The sequence below is a fragment of the Esox lucius genome, chromosome 6 (genome assembly GCF_011004845.1).
Source record: "Esox lucius isolate fEsoLuc1 chromosome 6, fEsoLuc1.pri, whole genome shotgun sequence".
In the NCBI taxonomy this organism is placed as follows: Eukaryota; Metazoa; Chordata; class Actinopteri; order Esociformes; family Esocidae; genus Esox; species Esox lucius.
The window spans coordinates 31,321,559-31,340,904 of record NC_047574.1 but is presented as its reverse complement, the minus strand read 5'-3'; the positions used below and the strand labels follow the sequence as shown (position 1 = coordinate 31,340,904).

The 19,346-nt window shown below is 39.1% G+C and overlaps 1 protein-coding gene across 1 annotated transcript in view; it reads right to left on the bottom strand.

Moving 5' to 3' along the window:
• vps72a (vacuolar protein sorting 72 homolog a) overlaps window positions 1-17,946 on the bottom strand; it is a 33,422-nt gene extending 15,476 nt beyond the window's left edge. The window contains exons 1-3 of the mRNA XM_010903946.5: window positions 17,707-17,946; window positions 16,426-16,578; window positions 2,101-2,215 (exon numbers count right to left, since the gene is read on the bottom strand). Of these exons, the coding sequence (XP_010902248.2) occupies window positions 2,101-2,215; window positions 16,426-16,578; window positions 17,707-17,823 (385 nt within the window). The 5' untranslated portion in view covers window positions 17,824-17,946. The remainder of the gene's footprint in view (window positions 1-2,100; window positions 2,216-16,425; window positions 16,579-17,706) is intronic.
• Window positions 17,947-19,346: the final 1,400 nt, after the last annotated feature.

The following is a 19,346-nucleotide window of genomic DNA, read 5'->3' as shown; positions in this document are numbered from 1 at the left end:
CGCCAAGCTGGGAAACTAGAAATATGTTCAGGAGTTGAAAAATGGAGAAGCTAATCCCTTTTAGCTAGCTTTTGTCAGAGGGGGACAATATGGACGATGCAGTCAACACGGCCATGCACTTCATCCAACAACACCTTGATAATGTAGAAATTAATTTAATAGCTTAACTGCAAGTTTCAGCCCATCCTGAAAAAATCTGTCTTGTCTGTGGCGAGGACCACACACCAATCGCCTACATGGCAGTCCGCGTCTCTAACCACTACGCTATTTAACAATGGGTTACTCACTCAGTAAAAGACATTCCCTCTTCTTGGCCAGCAGCGCTTTTTGTGTTGCAGAGCTCACCAGTCTGTTCTTTTTCTCAGAATGTACCAAAACATTGATTTGGCCACTCCTAATGTTCCTGCTATCTCTCTGATGTATTTTCTCTTTGCAGCCTAAGGATGGAATGTTTCACTTGCATTGAGAGCTCCTTTGATCACATGTTGTGGGTTCACAGCAACAGCTTCCAAATGTGAACGCCACACCAACTCCAGACCTCATATCTGCTTAACTGATGAAGACACAACAAAGGAATAGCACACACCTGCCCATTAAATAGCTTTTGAGTCAATTGCCCAATTTTTGGTACCTTGAAAAAGAGGGGGCTAGATATTATAGAGCTGTAATTCCCAAACCCCTCCTCCAATTTGGATGCAAATACCCTCAAACTGAAGCTGAGAGACCGCACTTAAAAGCCCATACTCATTATTTAACTCTAACTTGAATATATTTCAGGAAACAGCCAAAATAAAAATGTCCTAAAATGATGTACATCTTTGTGTTCTACAAATACATGGATTAATTGTTGAGTTCATGAAATGGTACTTAGTCCCCATAAAGATAAGAAAAGGAATGAGGGGTTGTGGTAAACGTAAACCTTTTGTCAGGATGGGGGAAGACACAGATCAATGGGTTTTAGGACAGGATAGAGGATGACACACAACAGGGGGTAGGAAGAATAAGGAACATATGTTGTTTTTAATAGTACAACCATGCAGATATTTACCCCCCACCCATTCTTGTAAGTATTGAATGTACTTCCAAACGCTTTAGAAGTTATTCACTGTTACCTTGTGACTTGTGTACTGTATCCTTGCAAGTAATAAACTGTTAATGGTGCAATGTAGTTTTCCTCCGTCTTGCCTACCATTTTCATAACTGCCTGGACTATTGAAACTGCAAAGACAGTGTCCAATTATTTCCAGAACTAACTGTACATCTCGATGAATTACTGTGACATATGCATTAAGAATGATAGCATAATCCCTACGTGTAAAAAATGATGTATATGCAAAGATTTAAGTCACATATTCAATACAGAATGGTCAGTAGGCTTATTTAACCTATTATGTAGTTTTATTCAAAGTCATAGTTCAACCTAGATTCATAATTTGTAAAATAACACTGACCTTTTTGAGACAAAGACCCAAATGGGGTTCCGTATTTTAGCTCTTCATTTCAAAGGTCTGTAAACAGGACTTATTTTGGGGTGAATTTCCTGCCACCATGGACAATTCAGCCAATGCAGCTATATTTTTCTTTTGGCTTGTTACTATATGAAGCTACTGATGGTTGGAGCCACCTTATCCTAAGCTAATCTTTCTTGTTGGTGGGTAACTACCAGTCAGTCTGAGACTCCACTTACACAAGCCGGCAAAAATGTAGATGAACTTGAACAATGAGGATGTAAACTGAAATAGGCCTAGTTATTAAGTACTAAATTGTTTAGTTGACTTTCATGCCAGTTGTTGATTCTGGCAATATTATTTATTAATGCTTCTATATGAATCACACTTTGTTTTTAAGGTTCTCCTGCACAAATCACCTCCTTATATTACTTGTATGCTTGACATACAGAAATACAGGTCACGTTGACAGTTAACTCTAGAGAGGTCTTCAAGCTTCATGACTTAGGCAAATCAGCATTTTAGTTTCTAAGTGTGATAAATTGCCAATTATAGCATCATGGCAAGAAAATAACACAGGCAATACTGTAAATGCTCTTGAACTTGGGAAATATCTGAAAATGTACAGTAGTATGTTGGGATAAAACCTTACTTTCGCCAAACTCCTGAAACTCTTGTGGGGACCTTCTTTCCACCTTGTTTTTCTCAGTCTTCTTCATCTCCTCCGAGGGCCTCTTTGGTTTAGGCCTGGTCATCTTTAGAGGTTCCTTGGAATATAATTTTTTAAAAGACAATATATGACTGTATGAAAAAGGCATGCAAACGTATGTGAGATTAATTCAGTTCTGACACTATGGAGGACCAAATCAATAAAAATGTAACTATTTATTTGTATCTAATCATCCTTTATCTATATAGAGAAAACAAGCTGAGACCAAAGACTCTTTCACAGTCGAGCCCTGTATTACAGCAATATAAATATGACACGCAGATATGTAGAGAAATGTACAAACAACAAAACATTTCAGTTCATACTGAAAAAGTTTTGTATTAGACATTTCAACTGCATTATAGAAACCAATGTCTCTAACTTAAGTTTGCTCTGCAAAGATTTCTATGAGTATGAGGCATGGTAGCCAAAAGCATTTTAGCTTAAGTGTAGGTCCTCAACAAATAAAGATATTCCAATTAATTAGGATTCTGGTTTGGAAGATCGGAAATTGATTCTTAAAATCCTGAAATAGATTTTATACAGCTATGCATTTTTCTTTGTAGGTGTTAAATGAGTGGTAGTTGAGTGAAAGAACCAGCAATTGTGACATACAACGCAGCTAATATATTGTAGCATTGATAGAGCAACTTCATGTTAGTTTTGCACATACATTAAACTTACACTGCTCTCAAACTTCCAGTGATCCCACGCTTGCTTGGTTGGGTGACATGCATTGCAAAAAAAATTAATTAATAAAAAAGATGGAAAATCACCGTAGCACAACAGCCAGCCATGTGCTTAACACTAGAACCGCCAAATGCCTATGCCAATTGGTGTTTGAGTTTGTAATTAAAAAAACTACCATTTTCAAAGCAATATTCCCGGATCCCAGAAGGATGATAATTTCTTTTTTAAATCAAATGAAAAAATTAACTGCTTGATTAGGCTATTATTGAAACATAATACAAACGATATAGGCTCCTTATCACACTTTACGTTTTTCAGTAGGAGATTCAGCTTATTGTGTAGGCTAATTCATCAAATCTGAATCTACAAATGTATCATCCTAAAAAAGTATTCACTAAACGAAATACCAATGATATTGTTTAGCAGTCACCACTCACCAATTCAATAAGGAATTACAAGTTACTTTTTTTATTTTAGGAGAAAAAGCAAAACTAAAATCACACACACACAGCATATCGTCTCTTTTAGATTTTCTCTGCTTATTTTAATGAAAATTAAGAAATTGCACACGTTTACATTCTTTTTCAATTGTAACACGTACATCTACCTTGGGACCTAGTCTAATGAATAGCAAGGGAATAGCAATGACGTCAGTGGATGAATGGGTGATAACCCCCTCATTAACCCAGATACACCTATACATGTGACTGAAGTGTGATGAGGGTAGAAAGTGTATATCATCTGAACACTGTGAGCAAGTCAGACTTAGATAAGATGGAGTCAGATGGAGGATCAGAAATAGATCCCGGATGCCGGGTCTTCATCTGATTCAGATATTGAATCGCCACTGCCAATGCCTGAGCCTCCTCGCAAAATAAAAAAAGAAACGAACCAACGGCGACCCCAAATGTCACTGCGAGATAAGATAAGATAATTTCAATTCTACGAATAGGCTGTAGCCTGTGTTATTCATTCTTTGAAATGTATCGTGTTTATCAAGCAACGGTGCTTCAGGCCTATGTAGACTATTCATGCGCATATCCTTTGTCGCCAACTAGTCGTTAATGTCTCTTATTTTACCTTGTACATCAAAAAAAATAAAAAAAAATAAATACTAAAGGATTTACCTTTGAATAACTGAAGTGTTGAGTAATATTATTTTTTTTACATTTGTAGGGCTTAATAAACAAAACTACTATAGCCTGTGTTCTTAAAAACAATCAATCATTCTGTGTTTCTTTTTTAGATATTTTTGTATGATAAAATTATTGTATTTTTCAAATAAATTCCCATTTAAAACAAATTCTGTAATACATTATTTGTTATACTTCTATTAAGTTTGATGATGAACTGTAGATGAACTGATGCTCAGGCTGGATGGTGATGTCGCGGAGGAGAATGTCCATGCTAACAGGGACGATTCGTATTCTAATGACACCAAATGGCATTCACGCTCTGGCGGTTATAGGGGGTAAAATAGGCCTGGCGGTTCCAGTGTTAAAGAGAAGCAGAAGTTGCAAGCCCTGGCTAAGGGAAGGGATGTCGCTAGGCCTGTTTTAGGGGGACTTTAGCGAAGGATATGGCTCCAACATCTACAGTGGAGCACAGTGGGTTTAAACACTTTGTTAAGGGAGGACTTCCGGCCGCTTCCTTACTGAGCTCCTCACCTGAGCTGCTAAACTTACTTCTTGCCAAAGTTATGTGACAACCTAAAGCTCCTTCGTACAACGCACACCAACGACACGTTCCCGGCTGCTTTGGATGGTGGGCAAAGAAAAATGAGCAGAAAACTAAAGAAACTAGCGTGGGCTCGTTAGCTTCCATTAGCTCCCTCGCTAACAAACAGGGCGCGCAGCCCGGGGAGTCGGCTATCCTCTATGCTATCGAGAAATTATAGGGATGCACCGAAAAGTCGGCCGCACCATCTTTTCTTTCGGTGTTTCGGTTTTCGGCCTTTGGAAATGTTATTTTGAAAAGTGTTACGTTTGTATTACTGACAAATGGACGTATATGCGTGCGGGAGCTGAGAGTGAAGGTGAACAGCGACAAGTGACGCTAGCCAGGTTACCCTCAAGATGTCGGCTCACGCTAAAAAAAGAAAAGTTGATAACGAATGCCGTGTTTTCAACAAGACATGGACTGCCAAGTATTTCTTTACAGAAAATAAAGTTAAAGCCGTTTGCTTAATCTGTGGTACACAGGTCGCTGTGTTAAAGGATTATAATTTGGATGGCCACTACACGACCAAGCATGAGGATAAATACAGAAATGTGTCTGATGAAGAGCGCGCGTGGGAGTCTGATGCGTTGCTAGCAAAACTGCAAACCCAACAAGGACTTTTTACGAAACTTCACACCCCCAGAGATGCAGCCGTCAGGACAAGTTATGTCATTTCTCACAAAATCGCCAGAAAAAGTAAGGCTTTTTCTGACAGAGAGTTTATTAAGGAGTGCTTGTTGGACTCTGTTGCGTTGTTGTGCCCGGAGAAAAAGGGCGCATTTGAGAATGTGTCACTCTCCCGACGCACTGTAACGAGTCGGGTTGAGGACATCGCTGGAAACTTGGAGCTTCAGCTGAAGAACAGAGCGGCCGACTTTGACTATTTTTCTCTGGCTTTGGATGAGAGCTGCGATGTACGTGACACCGCCCAGCTACTCATCTTCTTACGTGGGATAACTGCAGACTTTCAAATCTCAGAGGAGTTGGCAGCCATGCAGTCAATGAAAGGGACAACCACTGGTAATGACTTGTTCACAGAGGTAAATGGATGTTTGGACATGTTAGGACTGAAATGGGACAAGCTGGCAGTTGTCCAAATCTGACTGGGGAAAATGTTGGACTTTAAAAGAGAATGCAGGATAAAGTCACAGAAATGAACCCTTTGCAGAAATTGACATTTTTGCATTGTATTATACATCAGGAAGTGTTATGTAAGACAGTGTTAAAAATGAACCATGTTGTTGATGCTGTAACTAAAACAATTAACTTCATCCAAGCGAAGTTCAGGTCAGTCTCACTGCTGGACTTTTACTCCTCCCTCAAAGAGGAGAACTTTCCACACCTGAGGAGGCATGCTCAGAGGATTCTAGTCCTCTTTGGATCTACCTATGTATGTGAACAGACATTCTCAGTGATGAAGTTCAACAAATCCAAACACAGATCCTCTTTCACTGACCACCTCTCAGCTGTCCTTCGCATAGCCACCTCAGACATTCAGCCAGATTTCAATGCCCTTGTTCAAGCCCAGAAAAGACTGGATTATTCTCATTGAAGAGGTAAAATGAGGTGGAAAACATTACAAGTTATTGTTTGTTGTATTGCTGTATTTCTATAAACTTGTTAAGTTGTTTGTTGTTTTTCATTGTTTGTGGAGATTGACAAGTAAAAAAAAATTGCACTGATTCAATAATTGCTTTTGTTTTCTTATTTGACCTATACACCCCAATTTCACATTGCCTAATATAAATATTTACAGAATAGTTTTATTCTTCCGATTATCAGTATCAGCTATTAAAAATATATAATTTAGTGCATTTTACAATGGAAGAAAGTTGAGCAGAATTGAGTTCAAGTTATCGTTGGTGTGGCCCTCTGACACAATTCAGGTTTCTCATGTGGCCCCTTGTAAAAAATGAATTGCCCACCCCTGGTATATAATGTCATATGTCAGGTTTAGATAACCGACCGAAAACTCTCTTTACGAGTTGGAATGTACGAGGTGCTAACCACCCGGTAAAGCGGAATAAGATCTTCCGGCACCTTAAGACTCTGAAGTCAAAGGAGGCGAAGAATTGTGACCATACCAAGCTTAAAAGGGGAGGATTTCAACACATTTTCCACTCAAGTTTTGATGCTAAAAGTCGAGGTACAGCTATACTTTTACATAGCAATACTCAATTCTTAAAATCTAAAGTGATATCAGATAAAAATGGACGATATGTAATTGTGCAGGGGAAGTTGTATAATGTACCAGTTATTTTGGTGAACATATACACTCCAAACTGGGATAATGTCGAATTTTTTAACCATCCATAGTCGACATCCGCGATACCGCAGACAGTGCTCATTTGCATAAATCGTCTGATTCCAATGGTATATTATTTGTAGCCACTTTCCTGAAGCGTTCCGTGTATAATTGGGGTTGTCCGTGTATAATATGGGTTGTATAGTTGTATAGTTTGGGTTGCTATGAGAACTTTTCACCAGGCAACGACATTGCCAATGCATCTTAGAAAGGCTCATGTGTAGACAAGGATAGATATTATAAGCATGTACATCACTATATATGATGTTTTGAACCATAATACATCGTTTGTATTATATATAAGATAAAAAAAAAAATATTTTGTCAAAATAGTATGGGGATGTTCTTGAGTTTTTGGGAAGATAAAATATATAAGTCCAAACGTAACTAGCGATCTAGTGCCGTTTTGTGTCATTACACCTAAAAAACCGTTAGATAGGTTTTTGATCTTTCATTTTATAGTGTTTCATTTCTAGGTTGAAGAACCACATTTTTTAGGGGTGCCTATATTTTTTACCTTCTATTATATAATTATTTCATTATTTTCAACCCAATTACAGTGTAATTTGATAGTAAAGGCATGAAAGTATGAGGAAATACCATTGACACAAAATCTCATAATGCTTTCAAAAAAAAAATCTTGATGCTGAATGGCAGAAATGTTTTCCGAAAACAATTTTTTTGCCTTTCAAACAGATGAGTTTTATAAATAGTGACCCAGAAATCTGTTTTCATGTGTTTTTATTGTAGCCAGAGGGGTTGCTATTACCAGGATACATCATAATAGGTTGTATCTGTTACAGAAATGAATCTAGGACCCAAAATGTCCCAGTAGTGAAATCCAAGGGTTAAAGATTTCTTTGTCAGGCTGCCGGAACTAAAATGATCACCAAATTATTCTAGGTGGCGACTTCAATTGTGGGCTGCATCACACTCTAGATCGCTCGAGCCCTACCAGCAGACCCTTGTCCAATTCAGCACAACATATTTCCTTCCTCTAAGCCTATGGAATGGCGGACCACTGGCTATCTAAAAATCCTGATTCTAGACTATATACGTTTTTCTCACCGGTGCACTCGAGAATTGACTTTTTCCTACTGGATAAGCGGCTAATACCTCTAGTGAGCTCCTGCAATTTCGGGGAAATTGTAATCTCGGACCATAACGCAGTGGTTTTCCAGAGAATGTATATTCTAGGCACATGTGGAGAATGAACCCCTTTTTGCTTTCAGATGAGGATGTTGTGTCATACCTTTCCAATCAAATAGACTACTTCATGGAGATGAATGACACACCCTATACTAGCAGAGGTAACTTGTAGGAAGCCATACCTTAGGATAAACAATTTCGTACACGGCGAGCATGAGTAGAAGGAGGACACAACGTTTGGACAAACTAACATCTCTTATTAGTGAAATAGATCGTAAGCATGCAGCTAAACCATCAGCTGACCTATATAAGGAAAGGGTGACGTGGCAAACCGAATTTGACACTGTCTTCAAATAAGGCAGAGGAACTCCACTCAAAATCTAGATTTAAGTATCACTTATTTGGAGAGCGTGCACACAGGCTACTGTGCCATCAGCTAAGGCAGGCAGAAGTTGATGCCTATATTTCAGAGATTGAGACTGCTGATGGTAACATAACTACTGTCCAACGGGAGATTAACAGTGAGTTAAAAAAATTCTATGAGAAATTGTATACATCAGAGGCTGCAGAAATTTGGATAATACCACGTTGCCAACCTTGGAAAGGGAGGAAATGGAGGCCTTGGATATGGCGGTCTCAGTAGAGAAGATACAGATTGCGATTAGTAAAATAAAGAGCGGGAAGGCACCAGGTGGCCAAGCTCTCCCCATTGCTGCGTGAGGTATTTGTTGAGGCATTACAACAAGGTTCTCTACCCCCAACAATGACAGAGGCAACCATTTTTTCTTATCCCTAAGAAATGGAAGAACCCTTTGAAATGTGAGAATTACAGACCGATTAGTCTGTTGGGGGTGGATTATAAGATTGACAAAATTGTTAGCAACAAGATTGGACACAGTAATGCAAAAGGTAGTGCACCCAGACCAGTCAGGTTTTCATCTCTATGGCAACCTGCGTCGCCTGTATAACATTATTTACTCTCCACATGCTACAATTATACCAGAGGTCTTCATAACTTTAGATGCACAAAAAGCATTTGATAGAATCGAATTGAGGTGTTGGAAAGGTTTGGACTCGGGGGCCCCTTCTTTGCATGGAAAAATGGTGTACATGTCCCACCAGGCGGCAGTTTGTACCAATAACATGTTGTCCCAATGTTTCCGTCTAAATAGGGGGACCAGACAAGGTTGTCCGCTCTCCCCTCTCTTGTTCGATCAAGCCATTGAACCCCTGGCAGCTGCAATAAGGGGTGCTGGACGGGTTTATGGCATCACGAGGGGAGGGCAGACAGAATAATTGGCGCTGTATACCTTCTACTGTTTTTGTCTGATCCAGATGTCTCAATTCCAAGTGTGATGAGTATTATATCAGAGTTTGGGGTTATTTCCGGTTATAAGATAAATCCTGTGAAAAGCCTGCTCTTTCCCATCAACGAACCGGCAAAAATCGACATCATACCCATTTGAAGTGAGCTGCAATAAATGTATATACCTTGGAGTAACAGTTACCAGAAAATACGGGGACCTCTTTAAATAGAATTTCAAACCCGCCCTTGATAAAGCTAAATCGAACCTTCAACGATGGGTCTCCCTCCCCATCTCTTTGGCGGGGAGAATACATTTGGTTAAAATGTCAGTTATTCCTAGGTTCCAATTCTTGTTCCAAACAATCCCTATTTTCATATCAAAATCATTTTTTAAAGAGTTGGATAAGATTATAAGCGCTTTTTTGTGGAACAAAACTGTCCCCAGAGTAAAAAAGATTTTTTTGCAGCGCCACAAGGAGGACGGGGGATTTGGTCTCCCGAATGCCATCTTTTATTACTGGGTGACTAATATACATAATTGGTTTTTGGGGCCAGAGGATCAGAGCGGTCTGGAGTGGGTGGACATGGAGAGGAGCCTGAATAGCCCGAGAAGCCTAGGGGCCTTAGTGTGCAGCCCGCTGCCTATTTATATGAAATGTACTGGAAACCCAGTTATCAGGGGCACACTCAAAATTTGGTCGCAGTGTAGGTCCCACTGAGGGCTGAGGCAAGCCTTATCTGGCATGCCTCTTGCCGGCAACCAACTATTCACACCCTCATTGTTAGACACTACATTCAAACAGTGGTCTAGGCAGGGCCTGAGCACAGTGACAGACACAATGCGTTCGGATACAATGTGTTTATGTCGTTTGCTGAGATAGCCACTAGGTTTAATATTCTTCAATCCCACGGTATCTCCAAATCAGGACTTTTGTCTAAAAGAAGCTGGTTGGGAGATTGTATTGATGAAGGCCCTTCAGAGAAAAACTCAATATCCAATATCTACGTTTTTTTTCTGTCTATGGCCTCGCCCTCTCTGGACCACCTCAAATTAAAATGGAAGGAGGATTTTGGTACAAGGTTTTAAGAAGACTGCTGGAGCTTGGCTGTGGCGGGGATTCACTCAGCCGCCATATGTGTTAGACACAACGTTATCCAATTTTAAATTCTGCACAGGCTTCACCTGTCTAGGAGCAGACATGCTCAGCTTTTTCCTGCACTGGATCCAACCTGTCAATGGTGCAATCGGGACCAAGCAATTTTGTATCACTCTTTTTGGGCCTGCCCAAGGTTGAGACCATTTTGAGACATGATTTGAGACATTTTCACACATAGGCCATAGTCCCAGAACCGCAGTTGGCAATATTTGGAGTGGCTCGAAGACATCTGTGCCTCCCTCTGTCCCAGAATCGCGCTCTAGCATTTTCATCTTTGCTAGCAAGGCGGCTCATTCTGTTCAACTGGAAGTCCCACCTTCCCCCCCGTAGAGTCGCTGGGTCAGTGACGTCATGGCTCACTTGAAACTGGAAAAGCTTAGGTATACCTCAAATGGGTCGGTTAACCAATTCCACAAAGTATGGCAACCATTCCTGGATTATTATGACAATGTCTATACTTTACACAATGTCACTTGATAACTGTCTGTGTCTATTCTAATATAGATATCCAAAACTGTTATTTTTTTTGCTCGCCAGTCTCCTGGGAGGGAGGGGGGGGGGGGGGTTTCTTGTTTGTTCTTGTTTGCACTGAAAAAAACACAGCCCAACATGTACAAAAAAGTCGTAAAAAGGTAGCCGCTGAACTGAAGTCTGTTCAGCAGTTTGCAGCCACATCTGATCTCTGGTAAGTAGGACGATGGACCCATACTTGAGCCTTATATTGCACTGCACTTACGATTAATGGAGGTTGCAACAGATGCCTCGAGATGGCATATTTTCCTGTCGATCACACGTCACAGATGATTGCACAGGGCCTGAAAGATATGCTTTCTAAGTGGGAACTCACAGAAGACAGCCTCATGGCTATAACAACAGACAACAACGCTAATGTTGTCAAAGCTGCACAGCTCAATGGACAGACACGGCAGCAGTGTTTTGGACACAGGCCGCACCTTGCAATCGGTAAGTGCACATCAGCTTAATAGACACAATGCTATAATATTCAATAATCTAATTGGGAAAATCTGGATGGTAACTAGCTGCTATATTCTTTCTATGTTTGTTTGTGTCATAAATTATGATTAATGTTTTTATATGACTTTTTAAATCTCCTTTTCTTTTCTGTGCTGATGTTCTTGTTATGCTTAAAAACTTGCTATATAAATATTTTACTTCAGCATACTAAATAAATACCTTCACAACAATAGAAAAACTGTTTAAATAGCACCTTTCTTAATGTTACAATGCGCTTGTTATTACGATGTTACAATGTAAACTTCACATTATAAAACAAAGCAAAAAAACAAAAAAGTCATTAATTGTAATCTGGGTAAAACGTTTTATGTCTTATCGTCCAGTCCTATAGACCAGTGGTTCCCAACTACAGTCCTCAAGAACCCCCAACAGTACACATTCTCATTGAAGCCCCAGCCAAGCACAGCTGATTCCACTAGTCAACAATTTATCAGGCTCTCATTGAGTTCAATTGGGTGTGCTTGTCCAGGGCTGTAGACTACCATGGCCTGGTCAGATCCTTTTATTTAGTTGTTAAAAAGAGGAGGGTGAAATGCACTGAAGCAGGATGTGACTTCCGCAACTGACTGCCTCGCCCAACCCCACACCCCTCAAACTCCCTCCCCGTTCCAATGTTGTAATATATATATTTTTGAAATCAGTTCTGTTAATGGGGTTTCATTTATTCAAGCATGAGACATTTTTGTTTATCAAATGGTCAGAAATAACAAGAAAATGCATAGATTCCTTTCATAAGGTAACTCTTTGCCTTACTGTATGCAGACCGATCATGCTTACTGTCGTGAGTAGTCATCCCCCAAAGACCCATTCTGAGCTAGGAAAAACCCTGTATTGACGTCCCTGGTTAAGCAGCTGAATGGTGTGTTTTAGTTTCTAGAAAGGTCCCTGGAGCAACAGCTGTGCTGTCACTAAGCAGTGTCATAGTACATATTGGCTCAAACAATACTAGACTGCAACAGCCATGGCAGGCTACTAAGCTAAGCTACTAAACATTAACATTTGGCTTAAACTGGAGGGCTGCAAATATGGCTTTCATTTCATAGACAACTCAGATTTGTTCAGGGAAACATCCCAATTGCTAAAGAGAGATGGTTTGCATCAAAACTAGAGAGGTGCAAGAATGGTTGTTGTAAAATATTGATGAGGAGTCAGTCCATGCCCTCATAAGATATTTCCCATCATACCCACATAGCAAGTTCAGACCATGCGAGTAGTTTATGTAGGGTATATTCCAGAGATGGGGACAAGTCACACATGGTCAAGTCCAAGCAAGTCTCAACCATCAAATCTCGAGTCAAGTCTCAAGTCACAGTTCAGATAAATCAAGCAAGTCAAGTCAAGGGTTTACCCTAAGCAAGTCAAGTCGAGTCCTTATAAGTTTCAAGTCAAGTCACAGTACTAAAGAGATGAACACACACACACACACACACTGTCCTCTGTTTCTGACGTGTGCTCGGTGCAAAGCTCGATTTCAAAATCAAATATTTTTCTCCTCCGCGGTACAATTTTTTGGGGGGACGAAGTGGAGGGATCTTGAATCAGCCTGAAGGGGTTGTATTCGCTAGAACAATCGCCTCGCTATACCTTATCCCGCTTATTACATGGCTACCTACCAAAATAAATCTATAATTTGACACAAAATATTGATTTCAAAAGTAATTTATTGATTTAAAAACGATTGTATTGCTTCCTCTAAAGAAAATAGTCTGTTCCGTCTCTGATTAGAATCCTGCTGCGTCCATAGCAACGCGCTGTTTTTCATGGCAACGGTCTGTTATCAAGAAATAACACGCATTCTGCACTGGAATTCAGCCAATCCATGTAATAAGGGCTAATAATAAAAACCTTATAAACTAAATTATTGTGACTGAAAAACTGCCTAATATGTAAATACGCTGCAATTATTCTTGTCTGTATGAGTAAAAAAAAACTATTTGAAATGTTTAGGTGCTAGTAATCACATCGGCGCCTCCATGTTAGCCTTTCATGCAGTAAAGTTAACGGTTATGGTGTAAGCACAATGCTTTTTAGTTTCCACACGCAGTCCACAAATACTTGAAAAAGCCCACATTTAATACAGACCTTATAGCCTACGTGTAATGTATATGCCCGCTCATTTTAAGATGCCCATCAACATTAAAATTCAGGCTATGCCACTGTTATAGTCAAATTCCCTTACATCTATTTACCAGACGTATACAGTAATGATAATGGTCACATTCCTAACAAGAAAAACAAACAAACATAATATGCAACCAAAGCCAAATTCTGACAAACAAAAGATTAATTCATTACATTAGTAACTTAATCGTTATAGATCTTAGTGAAACTGAATATAAAGAGATTACTTTCTTACCTTTCCTTGTGGTTCTTAAAATAACTAATGAAATTTGACGTTGTTGCATATTTTGCATCTGGCAAATCTTTTTTTATTCACACAGTCCAGTTCAAAGTCCTTGTATCCAAACGATACTATTTGTGGAGTTCGACTAACGTTACTGTCTGCCATGTTTGGCGCGGTTTGAATTGTGCAGCGTTAAAGGCACATACGCTGATTAGTGGTGCTGATGTCACAACATATAAAATAATTTTATTGCTGTTTGTTTATTATAAGTTCAAGTCATTGTCGAGTCTTCCACTTCAAGTCAAGTCAGGTAACTTGTTCTCAAGTCAAAGTCAAGTCAAGTCATTTTCATACTTTAATCAAGCAAGTCACAAGTCCAGAAAATTGTGACTCGAGTCAGACTCGAGTCAAGTCATGTGACTCGAGTCCCCCACCTCTGGTATATTCTGTCACGTTGGTGATTCATAACCCGGGTGGGCGAGGCTCTGATTGATTTGACAGGTGGGCGGGACATCCGGTTTGCTTCCAGTGTGATGTACAGACTTCCTGTATAACGTGTGTTAGGGCCGAACTGCCGGAATGACGTATGCATGTCTGGTGACTTTGTAATTTATGATTGCATTGATGTGTCCAGGTTTGATGTTTTACAACGATTGTTAAACAAGAGTTATAACAGGTGTGATATGTTTGATGTTTAACAAATGGGTCTTAGGGTTCCGGAATGTTAAATTCCCAGGCAATAAATAAGTGCTATATCAGCAGCAAGATGTACCTTCAAAGGGGCACCAGGGTTCAGCAATGCTAAATTCCCCAGCATTGTATGTCCCGATAAGTAGTACAACAGAACCTAGAACCGGTGGGTGTTAATCTTCCATGTGTTATGGGATGATTGGTGTGGTCTGTGTATTTAAACCACGCAGACACCGGTGAGGTTCATTCAGTCTTGCCTGAGTAAACTTAGCTACACATTACCAACCATGGTGGATTGTGCAGCAATCAACATTTTAAATGAAACACCATTGAATGCTAACAGCTTAACCGCTGCTCAGCGAGGCAGAAAGAGATAACAAATGGACAGCAGAGACGCAATCAACATGCCAGCCCTGAATAAACAGATGCAGAGTTTAACCCGAATCCATCAAATACACCGAGATATGTTGGCACGGGAGTTCTGGGTTATATTTCAAATCTTGTCGGGAGAGTCTTTTATGCTGCCATTTTCTGGTGTGTTCATCCGGAAGTCAAAAACACATTCTATGACAGTGATATGATACTGCAATATGTATGGAAAAACAGAAGCGCAACTCTTTCCTAGGTGACTAAGTGAATGCAGGATATGTTGAGACTGTCAGCAGAGACAGTCCTTCTAAAACTACACTGACATGGTTGCAGTGCATAAACCCTTCGTTACAAAGACCAAAGCACATTTGAGAGTTCAGTGGGGCAAAACCGAGACATGTGATACTTACCTTGTTTAAGTTAATTATCTATTACTTCATTATCATGAACTTAAAGTAGACTTATATTACCATAGAACAAGTGACCAGGTCACATACTAAATCATTGGTATGAAAAATGTAAAATAGTAGGGCTTCATGATTTGGATAAATATTGAATTGTGATTTATTTGATATATAGCAAGTACAGTTATGATATGCGTTTTCCAAACATGGATTGCAAACAGCGTAGATAATCTCACTAAAAAACAGAGACCATATCCTAGATCATGTGCTATTAAACTGAACAAACAGTTAATGTTCAGTATTTTCTATTCTATACTAATTACCAATTTGAAGGTCCAGCCTGTGTCTAACTATTTATTTAACTGCTCACTTAATGAGGGCCTTTGCAGTTTTTGCCATGTGTGTACCATTGCCATAGCTGGTTAGGCAAAATATCTCAACCCTTCAGGTTTATTTCCTCCCATATTAAGTAGCCTATGTTTGTAGGCACCAACACTGAAACCGAAACTTTTGATAACCATGAGGTTTTGTATGTGGGACAAAATCTTGGAGCCATTCACTTGCTTGAAGTGGACGTCTTCGCTAGTAACCATCTAGTATTTAAACAGTTCTTCCTTATTTATCAAAACACTTTGGAATAGTACAAAACAAAATGTTGCGCTGTACTTTGAACCATAAAGAACTGTGACACTGAAACAGCAATACATGAATTACATTAATGATATAACATACTATATGGGCTGATGTAACATAAGGTAGCTCATTCCTATGAGTCACGCAATGCTTTTCACTGGAGTTAGTTTTGAAAGGTCTAGCCTATTTTGATATCTTTGCAGAGCATACAAAGTTGGTGAATATTGTTTAATAAATCAAAGGGGTAGTCAGGCAAGTAGGACAGAATGGAGACAGGTGGATGAAGGGGATCAAACCCTGGTCTTTGGTGGGAGTCTGGCATGTGTGACTGATGCCGGGGGAAACTTACACCCACACCATTACTACACAGAAAATCTACTTTAATACATTTTCTTCAAAACTACTTCTGAATCCCTCAGAGGTAGAAGCTATTGTAGTTGTTTGAAAAAAGTAGTGCCTTAAAGTACCTTATATGCTTTAGTGACAACTCGACTCTTCCTGCGAGGTGCATCCTCCTCCTGGTCACTGTCAGGCTCATCACCCTCATCTATGTCAAAATCACTGTCAACCTCATCTTCTGTGTCGGAGTGTTCCCCTCTGTACTCATCATCTCCTGATTCCTTGAGGGAGAATCAAATTAAAACATACAAATTAATGATGGGAAGTTAACAAGAGAAGTTGGGTGCATAATATAGTTATGTACCCATTAATAAACCCACAATTCAACACAATGACCTTTTCTTTAAGCTGACTAGAAAAAGTATATTTTGTTGGTTCCAATGTGTTTTTCACACATCAAAATATCTATATATAGAGCCTGAACAATATACCGGTTCACCAATTTTATTGGCAGATATTAGCGGTTTACTCTTTCACTGGATATAAGTTGGTGCTCTACAAATTACCCACAACCCTGAAACAACCCTAAAACATCTGAAATTAGCAAGACGACTAAAATTATCACAAGAGCGTTCCATGCAGTAACTACTGTCATGATTGTCAGGTAGAAAATGTGACAGCTGGACCAAGCAACAAGGAATTTCATTTTGAGAGAACAAACTGCTATTGAGGTAAGTTAAAATTGAATATTGTAAACAATATGCATGCAAATATTTACATAAATTTAAAGGGGAATAAAAAGGAGTTTACGGTTTAGCTACCTAGTTGTCTGGACAAAGGAAATGTAGGGCTACATACCATAACACACACACACTATGGCCAATCTCAGTGGTAATTACTGTACTGTAGGCACTGTACTGGAGTTAAAGGATTTTTCCTGAAATTGCACAAAAAATTACCCTACTTCCTTTAATTAAAGAGCCTGCAAAATACTTCAACTACTCAAGCTGTAGCATTACATTATTTTCAGAGAAGTATAAAAACATGGCGGTGCAATGGATCAATTAACTTGTTTAAGTCACTAAAAATATATGAACGCAAAGACGCGGGATCAGCTCAAGTTGCAGAGCCTAGAAGAGCAGAATCGAATCGAGGTGGAGATAAACGAAGATGGAGAAAAAACTACGCGACAAGCCTGTTTTATAAGATAACGTTAGCGTTACTTATTAGCTAGCCCTGCTAGCGAACATTGCATTGTTTTTTTCAGGATGGCGAGAAGTTTTTTTCAGATGATTAGTAGTTACGAGTACAGTTCCGTACAAGCGAAGTGAGTAACATTTAACTAAATACACAAGCAGACTAAATTGCATTAGTTATACAGCCACAGTAGTACTACGAAATGTACTCACGTCGTTGAATCCCCCGTATGTGGTCTTGTAGAATTCATCTTCATCTTCTGCATCCAATAACTTAGACATGCGGTTTCCAGCCGTCTTACGGGGCTCCTTGGTAAATGCTAAACTCATTTTAATCTAACTAATCAAAACAGGTAGATTAATGTAGAATTTCTAACTACCTGAAATCGTGAGCTCTGTTATAGTTAGCGGGCTCGCTTTTGCAGCTCGAGTGCGCATGCGGCCCTTAATTACGTCAATATTATGCGACTATCACAAAAGGTGCGTTCCTGCAAGTATATATATTTTTATTTTATTGCAAATAAAGGGAATAAATGACATGTGAATAGTCAAAGCATACAAAACATACATCAATAAAGGGATAAATAAAATACAAAATAAGATTGCCAGGGGAAGCTTATAGGCCATTACAAAAAGAAAGAGGACCATATGTTTTCAGTTTTAACAGCCTTTTTGTTTTTTGAGCCAGAAATCAAATTAATATAATGTTCAACTTCATGGAGAAAAAGTACAAAACTAGGTTTTTTAGAGCTGAATTTACACTTATGAATGTGAAACTTTGCCAAAAAATGTATAATGAAGTACATCTTTTCTTAACTATGGTTTTTATAAAAGCAAAAAATGACATCCTTCCACAATAAAGCAAAGTCTTTAGAAATATGGTCAATGATGAATCTGCTGAGGTTTTGCCAAAACTTTCTGGTGTGTGGGCAATGCCAAAAGAGGTGCAAAACAGTTTCTGGGTGGTCTTCATTATGCTTGTAGATAAGAGACCAAGCAAAGAGGACCTGCTTGTGAAAACTGGACAGTTTTACAGGGAGTTTGTCTACATTGTAGTTACAATTCAAAATAAAGCCCAGACCACCAAAACGAGAGAATATATGAAAACTGGTTAATTACTTGAATGGTAACAGGTATCTGGCTTGCATTTTTCAAAAAGATTATGGTATCGTCAGCAAGCAGACTAATGATGATATCCCTACCCGCAATAGAGATTCCTTGTATAGCACTATGAGAATTTGTGTACAAAGTAAAAACAAATAAGGGGAAATCGGGCATCCCTTACAAATATCCCGTTCCAGATTAAATCTAGGGGAAGTTCAATTTCTCAGTTTTATAGAGCTATTGCCATTAACATAAAATGTTTTAACTGCTTTGCGGAAAAAGTACCCAAAACCCAATTTTTCTAAAGATAAATATATTGGTGTTCTATTGTATCAAAGGCCTTATAGAAGTCTAAGAGGAGGATGAAGCTATCTTCAGATATTAGGTCAGAGTAGTCAAGAATATCTAATACTAGTCTAATATTATTAGAGATATGCCGGTTTCTCAATATCCTGATTGTGTCTCATCGATAATTGTGTCAAGGGTTTCTTTAATTCTTCTGGCAAATATTGATGCCATAATTTTGTAATCATTGTTAAGCAGACAAATGGGTCTCCAGCTGTCAATAAAGAGCAAATCTTTTCTAGGCTTGGGAATCAATGTGACCAGCCCTTGAGTGAGGCTAGGAGGAAGGGAATCATTCTCTATACTCTCCGTAAAAACCTGTAGTAAAAAACAGGCAAAATGCTCAGAGATCACCTTTTCCCCGCACTGCAGTTAACCAGTCAGTGCCGGGGTATTTATTGTTT